This window comes from Sinohyriopsis cumingii, chromosome 15 (genome assembly GCF_028554795.1).
Source record: "Sinohyriopsis cumingii isolate HCF-2022 chromosome 15, ASM2855479v2, whole genome shotgun sequence".
NCBI lineage: Eukaryota > Metazoa > Mollusca > Bivalvia > Unionida > Unionidae > Sinohyriopsis > Sinohyriopsis cumingii.
In genome coordinates this window covers 43,751,102-43,765,158 of record NC_142975.1, presented here as the reverse complement: position 1 = coordinate 43,765,158, position 14,057 = coordinate 43,751,102, and the positions used below count along the sequence as shown (strand labels likewise).

Below are 14,057 nucleotides of genomic sequence, written 5' to 3'. Positions count from 1 at the left end.
CTCAGTAATCTGTCATTTAGTAATGGTAAAGCCAAAATAGAGATGTGCTTTTCTGGTTGGCCAACCGTCCCAGTTTTTCATTGCTGACACTGGCACACACGCACACACACACACCCCATCATTACAAATAAAAAAATTGAAAAGACAATTCCAAAAATTGATTTGAGCTTCTAATTGAGACAGTTTTGCCCAGTACACATGTTTATTTAGCCCAATAAGGAATGTAATATTTTTTATAAAAGTCAGCTTGTCTAGTGCAAGCTGGAAAATTGAATTTAGCAATGATAATCAGTACTCAGTACTGTCTCATTTAATAATGGTAATCTATACTCCATACTCTTTTAATAATAGTAATATGTACTCAGTACTTTGTCATTCAGTAATGGTAATATGTGCTCAGTACTCCGTTAGCAGTGGTAATCTGTTCATTTAGCAGTGGTATTCAGTACTCAGCCTCAGTACTCTGTCATTTAGTAATGGTAATCTATACTAAGTACTATGTCATTTATTAATTTATCTGTACTCAGTGCTGTCTTTTAGTAATAGTAAGGTGTATTCAGTACTCTGTCACTTAGTAATTGTAAAGCCTAAACAAAAATATTTGTTTCTGGTCAGCCAACTGTCCCAGTTTTTCATTGCTGACCCTAGCACTCCCCCCACCCAAACGCATTAAAAGAAAAAAAGAAAACTCCAAAAGTGTTTTGGGCATGTAATTGAGCTAGTTTGCCCAGTACACTTATGTTTATTTTGCCTAATCAGGAATTTACAAGTTTTATAAAAGTTTGCCCAAGGCAAGCTGAAAAACTGAACATGCACTTGGAAAATATGAGATTGGCCCAAACATAATATTTCAATATGAGTGTTAAAAAAGAGATACAATATTTTGTGTTTTAAGGAAATTCTTTTCTTGCCTAGAGAAGATCCAGATTCATCAACTACATCAACAAAAATGAAAACTGTACTGTTTGTAATGATTGACAATTGCAACTGAATGATTGATTTGTGAACACTTATTTGATCTATTTATTTAACAGTTATTATCTAGTCACATTGAAATCAGAAACATGCATCAAAATATCTGACAATCTGACTTCAGAGATTTGTATCCATTGAATTGTTTTCTGTATATTATATCTGGATCAGTCTGCTGTAATTATCACAGAATCAATGGATCATAAACACTGCTTGTGGTGTGTTACATTTTCAGTAGATGATACTTTGAACAAAATCCTCCTGGTGGTTAATCATTAGGGATGAGTGTCTTTATTTCCGAACACACCTGTCAAAGAAATCTCATCAGTTATATTATTAACAGTTAACATAAAAAATCGGAGACATGCATGAAAATAAATTTGTTCAGACATTTGTTTAGATTTAGCAATCTTGCAAACTGCACAAAGCTAGGTGAGAATCTGGAAGTCGACAAATTCCGGATGCCTACCAATATTATGATTAAAATGGAACTGACAAGTTTTAATATCTTTCCCTTATTTATCAAAACTTGTTTTAAAGGGTAAATATTCACATTATCATATCTGCAAGAGAAAACGAAAGACTGACTTTAACACTGAATACAAGATGAAAATGACAGATGAAGAAATCTAACCAGTTATGTAATAGAAGAATGCAGTACATATAGACGCTAAATAAAGGTGCTGATGTATGTAATATGGCAAAGGCACAGAGTATAACACTTGCAGAACATAAAACATTACAAACAGAACATGACCCCCTTTTTGGGGGGGGGGACTTGCCATAAATTCTTGGATATTTACTTGGTCATTAGAGGGCATAAGTGGTATATACATTATAAATTGAGAGTACTGGACCATAATTAGTATTCAGATTTTAGAGTACAGGACCATAATTAGTATATAGCATTGAGAGTACTGGACCAGAAGTAGTATTCAGAATTGAGAGTACTGGACCAGAATTATTATTCAGAATTGAAAGTACTGGACCATAAGTAGTATGCAGTATTGAGAGTACAGGACCATAAGTAGTATTCAGTATTGAGAGTACTGGACCATACGTAGTAAAAAGCATTGAGAGTACTGGACCATAAGTAGTATTGTGTAGTGAGACAGAGGTCTCAGAAACGCTTAATCACGCATATATGGATGCATTTTTTATATGTACATGGGACACAGAAAATCACATATACAGGAGTCCTCCATACGCACACATTTGCCGGACGGCAAATTCGAGGGCTTGCCAGTCCTGCTTCAACCATCTGCTGAGTGGGAAAATGTGTTGATCAAATGATCATTTTAGCTGTGCTAATATTTACACTGAGAAAATTCAGTGGTTGAAAGACCCCCAGATGTACATGTAGTCATTGTAAGAGTATATCTGGAGAACATGCTAGAACTGATATTTCACATGGAACTCAATGTGTGATGCTTAGCTTAGTGCATGGAGTAAGACGTTTCCTTAGCCTGACACAATTCACTCTGACTCTAATGGACAAACGAGTTATATATCAGTGGTGTAAAGAAGTTATAAAATTAAACTCAGTGGCAACCACTCGTTCAGCTCATTTGGAAATTTAGCCACTTCAGGTATGCCCAATATGCTTCTGGTAGGGGATTGGAACTTTTGCTGGTGAGACTCCTGTTTTTTCCAAAATAGTAGTCCTGGATTCCTAGTTTTAAAATCCTAGCAAGACCTATGTGAGAGTACTGAACCAGAAGTAGTATATTGTATTGTGAGTACTGGACCATAAGTAGTATACAGCATTGTGAGTACTGGACCATAAGTAGTATTCAGAATTGTGACTACTAGACCATAAGTAGTATACAGCATTGTGAGTACTAGACCATAAGTAGTATACAGTATTGTGAGTACTGGACCAGAAGTAGTATATTGTATTGTGAGTACTGGACCATAAGTAGTATACATAATTGTGAGTACTGGACCAGAAGTAGTATACAGTATTGTGAGCACTAGACCATAAGTAGTATACAGTATTGTGAGTACTAGACCATAAGTACTATACAGCATTGTGAGTACTGGACCATAAGTAGTATACAGCATTGTGAATACTAGACTGTAAGCAGTATACAGCATTGTGAGTACTTGACCATAAGTGGTATTCAGAATTGAGATTACTGGACCAGAAGTAGTATACAGCATTGTGAGTACTGGACCGTAAGTAGTATACAATATTGTGAGTACTGGACCATAAGTAGTATACAGCATTGTGAGTACTGGACCGTAAGTGGTATTCAGAATTGAGATTACTGGACCAGAACTAGTATACAGCATTGAGAGTGCTGCCATAAGTAGTAGTCAGAAGGGAGAGTAGTGGACCATATGATACTTTCACTTGGAAGTGTACTGTACACAGGTATGAGACCTGGTAGCTTGTAGATATGTTATCTCTAGACAAAACTTCATATCAAATAAATTGTGTTGTTTAGGCATATAAATCCATGTAATATTAATCGATACTACAGCCATGTAACAACACCACACAATGTCAAACCTTTTGTCAAAGACTTTTTAGGGCATACTGGTAGGTGTTGTATTCATGGCATTGGAATCTGTGAGTAATTTCCTACACTGTTGTATGATTTTATTTTTTTAAAATATTTAGTTTTTTAAGTTATAAAAAGAATTTTATATTTGTGCCCATATCAAATGAAATTTGTTAAATATGTTTAATAATTTCAATCTTTTAAGGCCTTGTACCTTCATTTTACTTTTCACTCCAGGTACCATGATAGACTTGGCATTGAAGTTGGACCCACATTTGCTGTACTTCGATGTCTACCCATGATAGGACGCAAGTGAGTAGTTGGGGATTGACTTTGATTCAGCTGTGCCCAATAGTATGATTCATTTTTGTGAAAATTGTATTGACACTAAAATATTATGATATATTTCTGATGCCATTATTAGAATTGTATCAGGGGACCGTTCTGGTGGCATAGTGTTTAGAGCATCCACCTCAGATTCGTGAGGTCACGAGTTGGATCCCCGGCTGAGTCATACCAAAAATGGTACTAACAGCTGCCTCTCTAGGTGTTCAGCTTTAAGAGGTTAGTGTTAGGACTGGTAGATCTGGTGTCAGGATAATGTGACTGGATGGAACATGATGCTACATATCTGTGGAATGATGCCACAGTGCTAGACACTACTATAAACTGCCACACTGTAGACAGTGTAGCAATATGACTGAAAATTTGTCAAAGCTACATTAAAAATCCAAAACACACACACACACACATATGCAGGGGCATTGTTATAACAGTTGTAGCAGGGGCATTATTATTACAATTGTGGCATGGGCATTACTATTACAAATTGTACTAGGGACATTATTATTACAAATTGTAGCAGAAACACTATTTTTGTTGTAGCAGGAGCATTATTGTTATAGTTGTAGCAGGGTTATTATTATTTCATTTGTAGCAGGGACATTATTATCTCAGTTGTAACAGGGAGATTATGATTACAGTCGTAGCACGGGCATTATTATTATTAGAGTTGTAGCAGGGACATAATTATTACAGTTGTAGAAAAAACAGTATTATGGTTGTAGCAGGAGCATTGTTATTATAGTTGTAGCATGGATATTATTATTTCATTTGTAGTAGGGACATTATTATTTCAGTTGTAGCAGGGACATTATTATTACAGTTATAGCAGGGGCTTTATTACAGTTGTAGAAAAAACAGTATTATGGTTGTAGCAGGAGCATTGTTATTATAGTTGTAGCAGGGATATTATTATTTCAGTTGTAGCAGGGACATTATTATTTCAGTTATAGCAGGGACATTATTATTACAGTTGTAGCAGGGGCTTTATTACAGTTGTAGCAGGGGGAACTATGATTACAGCTGTAACAAGGAGATTATTGTTTCAGTTGTAGTAGGGGTACTATTAGTACAGATGTAGCAGGGGCATTATTACAGTTGTAGTAGGGGCATTTTTATAACAGTTGTAACTATGGTATTATTACAGTTGTAGCAATGCATTGCTACATCTCTAGCAGGGTATTACTATAGTTACAGAAGGGCATTATTACAGTAACTGTTGTGGCAGGATTATTATTATTAAGAGGTTAGTGTTAGGACTGGTCAGCTTGGTGAAATTTTTACACAGCTGTTTTACAGGTTATTGAAAGTTTCAACATTTCACAAGAAGTCTTTACTTATGTTCATATTTACTTGATGTTATTTCTTTCCAGATATATGTGCAGTCCTCATGGAAAAATTACCCTTGAGAAACAGTTTGGAAATATGGAGGTTCCGTTTCTTCTCCAAACAACAGTTAAGGTAATGTTTATGTACCTGTCAAGTTGTATCTGTTGTGCTAAAATGTCATCTGCTTACTAGGGTGCTGGTCAGATGAGTCATCTCCCTTTGGATATAAGAAGAGGAATTGGTGACATTGCATCATTTGACCAGCTCCTCTGAGTTTACATCCCCCTGGGAAGTATACTGCATCAATGTTTCTAAATTTCTTTCCTCATTTCGTGATAGATAAATATTGCTTATGTGAATTGTCGTCTCCATCATACAATGAGCTAATAAGCACCATCTTAATTGCCTGCCTGATGGTCTATAGTACTTGGCAAATTGGCACTGCTGACCTTCCAACCCAGATGATTTGTTAAGGACTTTTGGGATAATAGCAAATATTACAAAAATATGATCATAGCAGATGATAAATGATATATGTGGATACTGACTTGTATGTGTTTGACCTGGACCAGAGTTTCATATTAGATTCAGTAGAGTTCATAGGAGAAGCAGTCTAACTTTGCAGGAGTACCTCAGATACTTTAAACTGCCCATAATTTTCATTCAGATTGCCTGCAGTATAGAGCATGCTTATATTGCATTTTCTAGAAATGATTTCCAGTTAATGAAAACACGATGAGGATGAAAAAGTCAATAAACCTCTTACAAATTATAAACTATCAGCACATAATTATAACAAGGAATATTCATATTTTTGGGGGAAAAGTAGTAAAGGAAACAATTATGTCTCATGTGAGAGAGATGATAGATATTGCCTTGTAAACTTCAAAATCAACTGAGAGATTACATCAGGTTGGAAGAATAAGCAAAAGCCTTGGAGTTCCATGGGTTTTAGAACTGAAGTTTCTGAAACTGTACTGGAGGTGTTAGTCAGAATGTACTTGACCTACTTTTGGTTTAACATAATGTTTGCCTTCACCACTATAGCCCCAGATCTCACTTCTGAACTATTTAAATATCTCTTTTCCAGGACAACAATAGCAGCACAAGAAATTGTGTTATTTCTTACTGAAAATGGAAAAATATCAACTGCTTTACTGAGAAAGTATTGTTATGGTTGGTAGGTCCAGCACCATCTTAATTGCCTGCCTACCTGATGGTTTATAGTACATACAGTTAAAATGAATCCAAATTGCCTGCCTGGTGGTCTACATACTGTTAAACTCAGTCCAAATTGCCTGCCTGCCTGACGGTCTATAGTACATACAGTTAAACTCAGTCCAAATTGCCTGCCTGATGGTCTGTAGTACATACAGTTAAACTCAGCCCAAATTGCCTGCCTGATGATCTATAGTACATACTGTTAAACTCAGCTTTCATTGCCTTCCTGAGGGTCTAAAGTACATATAGTTAAACTCGGTACAAATTGCCTGCCTGATGGTCTATAGTACATACAATTAAACTCAGCCCAAATTGCCTGCCTGATGATCTATAGTACATACTGTTAAACTCAGTCTTCATTGCCTGCCTGATGGTCTAAAGTACATACAGTTAAACTCAGTCAAATTGCCTGCCTGGTGATCTATATATAGTACATTCTGTAAAACCGTCCAAATTGCCTGCCTGATGGTATATAGTACCTACATTTAAACAATGTCTTAGTTGCTTGCCAGATGGTCTTTAGTACACACTGTTAAACTCAATCTTAATTGCCCATCTGCCAGATGGTCTGTAGTACATAGAGTTAAACTCAGTACTTGACCATTTTATGTAAATGAACATTCCTTGTTATAAGATCATTCTTGCATTTTCCTCAACCATGTACCTTAATTCTTAGATTACACAGTATTGCTTGTAAAGTGCAGGTTTGCAGGAATCCCTCATTTCATTACAAGCTGGCTCAGAATGAACGAATATTTGTGCAAAACGTCCTTCAGTTTGATTTTTGCTGGCACACATTCTGTATCTGCATGAAGGATATTTTGTTTTTTTAATCAAAAGAGATGAACTGACTTAGAACAAATGGTGTACAAAAGCATATATATTTCTGTTCTCACATAACATTGTGAGGTCTTTTAAGAAGAATAATCTGCATTTTCGGTAATAATTATCACCTAAATACTAGCCTCATCAGGGCCTTTCTGATGTACATTTTACAATCCCTTTGAACATGAAACTGTTTAAACCTTTCATAAAGTTGTGCTGATAATATAAGTCTGCAGGCTAAAATATGTACAGAAAGCATTTACTTTTGCAGTTTTTTGCATGGTATGAATAGTTTGACCTTCAGAAATTATGATCTCGAACAGAATCCCATTCTCACTTTCAACACTTTATTTTCAAGCCGGACATTAAAAGATACAAATCCTGCTCTAATGTATGTTTTGCTGAAAATGTGGAAATGAAATAGGGAAATGTTTTAGATGTTGAGAGTGGATAGCCATTCTAACACTAGTTTGGCATAGCCAGGATGAACATGCAAATTCAAAAAGATTACTGCTGGATTATTTTGATTGAAGAGAGTGAAAGATTGTAGCATGTTGAAATGAAATCAAATGATTTAAACATAGCACTCCATTGCAGCCAGTGCCAGTGATAAAAGGAAAACTTTAAGCAATACCAATACCGACATGCCATTGTGGCCCAACTTGACCTAGGTAATCCCACAATGGTACAGTCTACTGGGCCAATACTGACATGGTGTAAGTGATACAGCTGGGTCAGTCAGGGACATCCCATTACTACAGTCAGACTCCAGTACTAGCTACTGTGTTTGTATCTGTGATAACCAGTATCTTACTTTGGCACTGGACACCAGCTGGTTACAGCCGATGCTTACTCTCTTGCTAGCATATCCTCAACCTATGCCTTTGAGTACCATGACTGAGTATGACGATCTATTTCCCAGTATACTCAGTCCAGCGTGACAGAACAAGAGCATCCCATCATGACTAAGCCAATACCATCATGGTACAGCAACCCATCTGGACCAGTCCTGTGCATTCTGTTACTGACTCGGGTGCTAACTACTGCAATCGTACTCATGATAGTTGGTACCAGACATGGGCAACAAAAATCAGCCATGTCCAGATTCAAGCTCTGAGGCAGCCTCAACCTATTCATCTTCCACCTGTGATCTGTCTGACCAGTACAACCAATCCCAGACCAAAACACAGAAAGCATCTGGCAACCAATCATGCCAGGCGCAGTCCCAACTCTGTCACAGATACTCAACACAACTGGAACTCATTTGTTGATCCATTCTCCTGCACTTGCTAGTACTGGACCTGTGGACGTATTACAGATTTGTACCAGATAGGTCCATTGCCAGTCCCAGCTTCCTCTTGTGCCACTGTCACATGACCCACCACCACCACCATTTCTGCACACCCAATACCCATCTTGAAACTTTTACATTCACTCTTAGTGAATGTCTGGAGGTCATCATATTCCAGCTTGAACAGACCCCACCTTCATTCACTGTCCCTAACAACCCTCTTTCCCAGCTTAGTCATTATTGTCCATGCCACCACAATCTTGCAAGTTTCAAGACACTAGCTCACTAGCACCATCTAACTTTGTAAACCCAGCCTGCCATGCTTTGATCAAAGTAGTATTCCTGCCTCTAATTCCTTCTGCTCCATCAATGGCCTCTTACAAATTCCCACATCCATAGAGCTATAAAAATAGACCAGCCTTCTTCAGAACAGCTTTGACATTCTCATCAAATTGCTGACATATTACCATCTTTTGCTTCAGTAACTTCCATCAAACCGAGTTTTCTACAATACATACATGCCAGTCTTTTACAGCAGAGTCCCAGTTATTGATTAAGACATCAGAGACTTAAGAATGTTGAAACCTTTTTCTTTGTTCATGGACTCAAAACCATTTTTGACACTCATTTGGTGCCATGCTGAGCATAATAGCTATATTTCCCAAAGGGAACAGAGCCTAGACCCCATCATTATGTATTCTGTCAATGGACAAGTCAGGAATCAGTCTCACTTATGGCTTGTATACTCACTGGACAAGTCAGGAATCAGTCTCACTTATGGCTTGTATACTCACTGGACAAGTCAGGAATCAGTCTCACTTATGGCTTGTATACTCAATGGAACAGTTCAGCACTCTCTGATCTCATAAATGCATCTGCTTATCTGGCTGTCAAATCTGTACTGCCAAAACAACATCACAAGGCAATCTGCAGATCACATCCTTTATAATCAAGCCTTATATTCCATGACCAAACATAGGTCAGAAAACAGTAATCCAGTACATTATATATGGGGTGAGAGTGTCCAGTTTTAAATTAAACCAGCACCCTTCTTATGGAAAATCATTTATGCTGTTCTTCTTGTACTTCAGTGAATGGAGTCTTCAACGCTTAAAAAAAAAAACCAGTGGGATTCATCCAACTATAATTATCTCTGTCTTGTGGAATTGAGCACTTTCCACACATAAAGACATGTTGAGTTCCTTCACAGCACAACCTCACATTGATCTTAATTCAGGCCTTTTTTGGGTAGAAACTCTCTCAACCACACCTGAGATTAGTATGGACAATCCAAGATCAGTCCCCAACACCATTTAGGAGAGAGACCTTGCAGACCAGAACTAAAGGTGCACATCCCTTTACAGGACATGAAATCCCATGTTTTGTTTATGCATTTGATCCCTTGTAAACTAGGAGGGCCCTGGGTGACTGAGTGATCTAAGGCACTTTCTTTAACAGATCACTGACAACTCACCTCTGTCCATGTAGGTTCAAGTATCGGCTTAGCCAAAATGGGTATATTTCTGTGAGACAGTTTGCCATTAGCTTACCATGGGTTGGTGGTTCTTCCTGAGGCCTCCCCAGATTCTTCCTCCACCAGATACACTGAATGCCATATGTAGCCAATCATCTGCTGAATAATGGTGTTAAACTTTCAAAACAACTACAAACAAGTTGTGAACAAGGGCAAATCCTGCATCGTTTGTCTCAGCTCTTCATGTAGGCATGGGTTCAAAACCTTGCTTTGTCTTTGCATCCTCCTAATATCACCAATCCCCACTTTGGAGAGTTAAGTCATAGCCCAGCAGTCTGTTCACTTCATGATTCATTAAATCGCAAAACCACACAACTCACTCTCTCCAATCTCTGTGATGGCCAAAACTTTGCTTACCAGATTCATTGTTCAGTGTTTCCGGCTATTTGAGATTTATCTCAGCAAATGAAAGGATCTCTTCTAATTCACAGCAGGTATTTCATTGAAGAACCACCAAAAATCACAATCTGTTCAGAAGCCTGCATGACAGGTTACTGGGCCCAAATGCTGTCTTTTCACCCTGGCACCCTCAGCCAAGTTCCCAGACTCATCCTTCCCATTTTTGGTGTTTTAATGATAGTCTTTTCTGACAAGTCTACATTCAAGTCTACCACACCTTATGCAAGCTCGAGTTTCTAGTGAACTCATAGTGAACAGAATCAGTGTTTTCACTGTATGGTCCATTCCCCCCATGGTCATAAGTCAAATCTGTACTGACTGGGGTCAACAGTTGTCGGTGTCTTTGCAACAGGGTGGAGCTCCATGTTTCTGACCTTCATCTTGCCAGTCACAGAACTGAGAGGCTGGGCATCAAATACATTTTCTCCAAATTGAAATAATTTCAGTAAAGAAGCCTTTCCACTTAACCCTCCAAGTCTCAAGAGTCTTACAGACGTCAAGGGAATCTGTGCACTGGGGATTCTCAGGTCAGTCATGTTGTCTCCTTGCCTGTTACAACAGACACACATGCTGTTTCTCTATCAAGCCCAAAGCCACTGAATCTGCATGCCTGGCCCATGTCAAACAAGTCATATGAAAGAAACATTTGTCAGATAAAGTGGTGGACAGAATTGCTTAGGCAAGGAAATCTGTCATGTTAAAAGCCTATGATAGGAAATGGAGAGTATGTCCCAGATATCGAAGTATCAACACACTTCTTTAAAAGCCTCAATACTGCAGTTAGGTACCTTTCTCCTAGGGCTTTCTGAAAAGTTAACCATTAAGGGTCCCTTTTCTTTTGTTGTTTTCAGACACATTTTGTATGGAAAGGGTGATACATTACAAAAGAAAAACCTCCAACTTCTTAGCTAATTGTGCAGTCTCTCAATCTAACGCCTTAGGTTTTTGCCCAAAATGGAATCTGCCTGTGGGTTCTGGCATGACTGAACAAAGCATCCTTGGGTCTACTGCCTTTAGTCTCTTTCACACACCTTTTGTGTAAGAAATGCTTTCTAGCCAGTCTATTGCAGGCAGAGTCAGTAGATCTGAACTGTTGACACTTGTACAGTGATGGTTTGGCTTCTTTCATGCTTTCATTGGAACAACAGGCTCCTGCTGATGGTAATAAAGTTTGTCTTCTTTGGACCCTTTTTTCTAGCGCAGATAAAAATCTTAGGCCTCTACCTTAACAGAATTGAAGTGATCTGAAGAGGGGGCTTGTTTTCAGATTAGGATATGACAATATTTCTGCTCAATGTCTCTTCTGTACTCAGCCTACAAGAAAATAACCCAAAACCATATTTTTAATGTGTATCAGCTCTCAAGATTAGGGCATAGCATTAAGACACAGCTGTTCCTAGACTTACATTACTCAAGCTATGGAAGGGGAGGTCATAGATGACATTCTTCAGTCTGTACCAGACTCCTTTCATCCCAAAAGGCTCAGTTCCCCTGGTGGGACCTATATCAAAATCATAATAGTATACATTCCAAGGCTGCTCAACAGCATCAGAATGATGTGGATTGCTCTACTAATGGAGTTAAGGGAACAAAATATTTCTCTAAACTGCATCAGCTTACTGACCATGCACTAACACTAGCCCATATCTCACACACGACTCAAAGCTGTATACTAAGAGACTTGATTCAGGGCCAACTTTATGAAAGGGGATGTAATTCCCTCTTTCTCTTACCAGTTCTTTATGGTAACATATTTAAAGATGAAATATCTTTAGAGTAAGATATGTTTATTTGATAATCATCCAATTATGGTATGTATACATCCTCCCAAGCCCTCGCCATAGTTATCTCCCTGGAAGAGCCTACACATCTGCTGAAGTAGTAGCTGACATTTGAATGGATTTGGCACCAGTCTGTCCAAGGGGGGACCACTCTAGTCTGACTTGCATCTTTACTGGCAAATGGCATTTTGACACTTTTCTTACTAAACTCTGTTGAAAGACATGGTAACTGTCTTGTCTTGATAGTGCTTGATGGGCAAATGGATGCACCCTTCACATATTAGGATTGAATGAATGTTATCAAAGAAACATTTCTCCAAAACTTTTCTGCTCTAGAATAAAGAATATATTTTATTTTATTCTTCAGGATATTGCTGTGCATGATCCAGATTTTCACCAGTACAACACATTACAAGAATATTTACCTGAGAAAACTCCTGTCATCATGTTGGGCTGGCCACACTATGGCTGTCAGGGAGAGGTCAGTAACATATTCTCTCGGGGGGAGTTGACTTGTGATATCAAAAGTTTGTGCTCTTAGGAGTTTTGTTTTTGATATCATATATTACATGAAGCCTCTTTGTTCAGGTTACATATTTTCATCAGGATTGAATGGTGGGGGAAGGATGGGGCACATCGACAGATTCTGTTACAGTAAGTTTACCAAATATAGATTTTGTTTGCATTGAATTTGCACTTGTTTGCTTTAGTTCTGCATTCCATTCACATTTGCTTTTCAGCTATCATCTGATAATTTTTTGCCTGGAGTGTCTGGAGTGCCAGAAATGTATTCTGATTTGTGTTAATATCAATTTCATTCATTAGTAGTGCTTTTCAGTTTTTCATAGTATTAAATGGAAAGAACTATTGCTTTTGTATCTTGTCTTCTTAAAAGTAAGCTTTTATATAATAGAAAATGCCTAAAATTCAAATGACTGCATTGTATTTACAAGAAATAAAAATGTTAAACAATTATAGATGTAGAATATTTTTCAGCTTTTTTTTTCTTTTGTTTCATTCAAATAAAATAGTTACAGTTACAATCATTGTTAGTGATCTCAACATATATGTTGCAGATGTTTGAACTATTTCACATCTTGTAGGTAGTGAAAAATTGTAAGTGTAAAGAATGAAAAAACCGTTCCCATTTTATCATGCATGTGCATTTTGTCACTATAAAAAGGGATATGTACTAGAAAGCCTCTCTTAGGCCAAAAAGAAATTAAGATTTTTTTAAACAAGTAGTTGATGATAAAATACCAGGCAATATGAATAACTTAAAAAGTACAATTGATTTTTTGAAAATTATAAAGACATAATTTCTCTTAAAAATAGTCATGAATAAAAATCAAATACCTTTTTAAGAAAGAGGGAGTGGCATTTTTTTGGTCTATTTATTGTAAGTTTCAGCGGTACCTGATCAGCATTTAAATTTGACCCATTCAGTGCCTAGTGACAACCAAAAATATAGTTCAGATCCATTCATAATATTTATTTCCACCTTTTGTATTTTTTATTTATTATTCTGCATTCAGGTTTTTGCTTTTACATTTTTTGTTTCCTTTATATTAATTCATCATTTGCATTCATTCTGCATTCCATTTTCATTTCACAGGTAAAGTGACCTGTTTCAGGTTCTGTACTCCTAACGTTGACCATGTCAGGTTATGAATATTTAGGTGATTGAGGTGGTGACCTCCTCATGTTGACATTGCCCTTCTCAGGTTATGAATATTTAGGTGATTGAGGTGGTGACTTCCTCATGTTGACAATGCCCTTCTCAGGTTATGAATATTTAGGTGATTGAGGTGGTGACCTCTTCATGTTGACATTGCCCTTCTCAGGTTATGAATATT

General features: G+C 37.4%; 1 protein-coding gene across 2 annotated transcripts in view; it reads left to right on the top strand.

Annotated features, from left to right (window-relative positions):
- The window catches only part of LOC149781708 (5'-3' exoribonuclease 1-like), a 218,249-nt gene that overhangs the window by 128,412 nt on the left and 75,780 nt on the right, over positions 1-14,057 (top strand). For both annotated transcript variants that reach the window (XM_089935809.1, XM_089935808.1), the window contains exons 22-24: positions 3,717-3,791; positions 5,195-5,282; positions 12,569-12,682. In XM_089935809.1, coding sequence (XP_089791935.1) covers positions 3,717-3,791; positions 5,195-5,282; positions 12,569-12,682 — 277 coding nt within the window. The remainder of the gene's footprint in view (positions 1-3,716; positions 3,792-5,194; positions 5,283-12,568; positions 12,683-14,057) is intronic.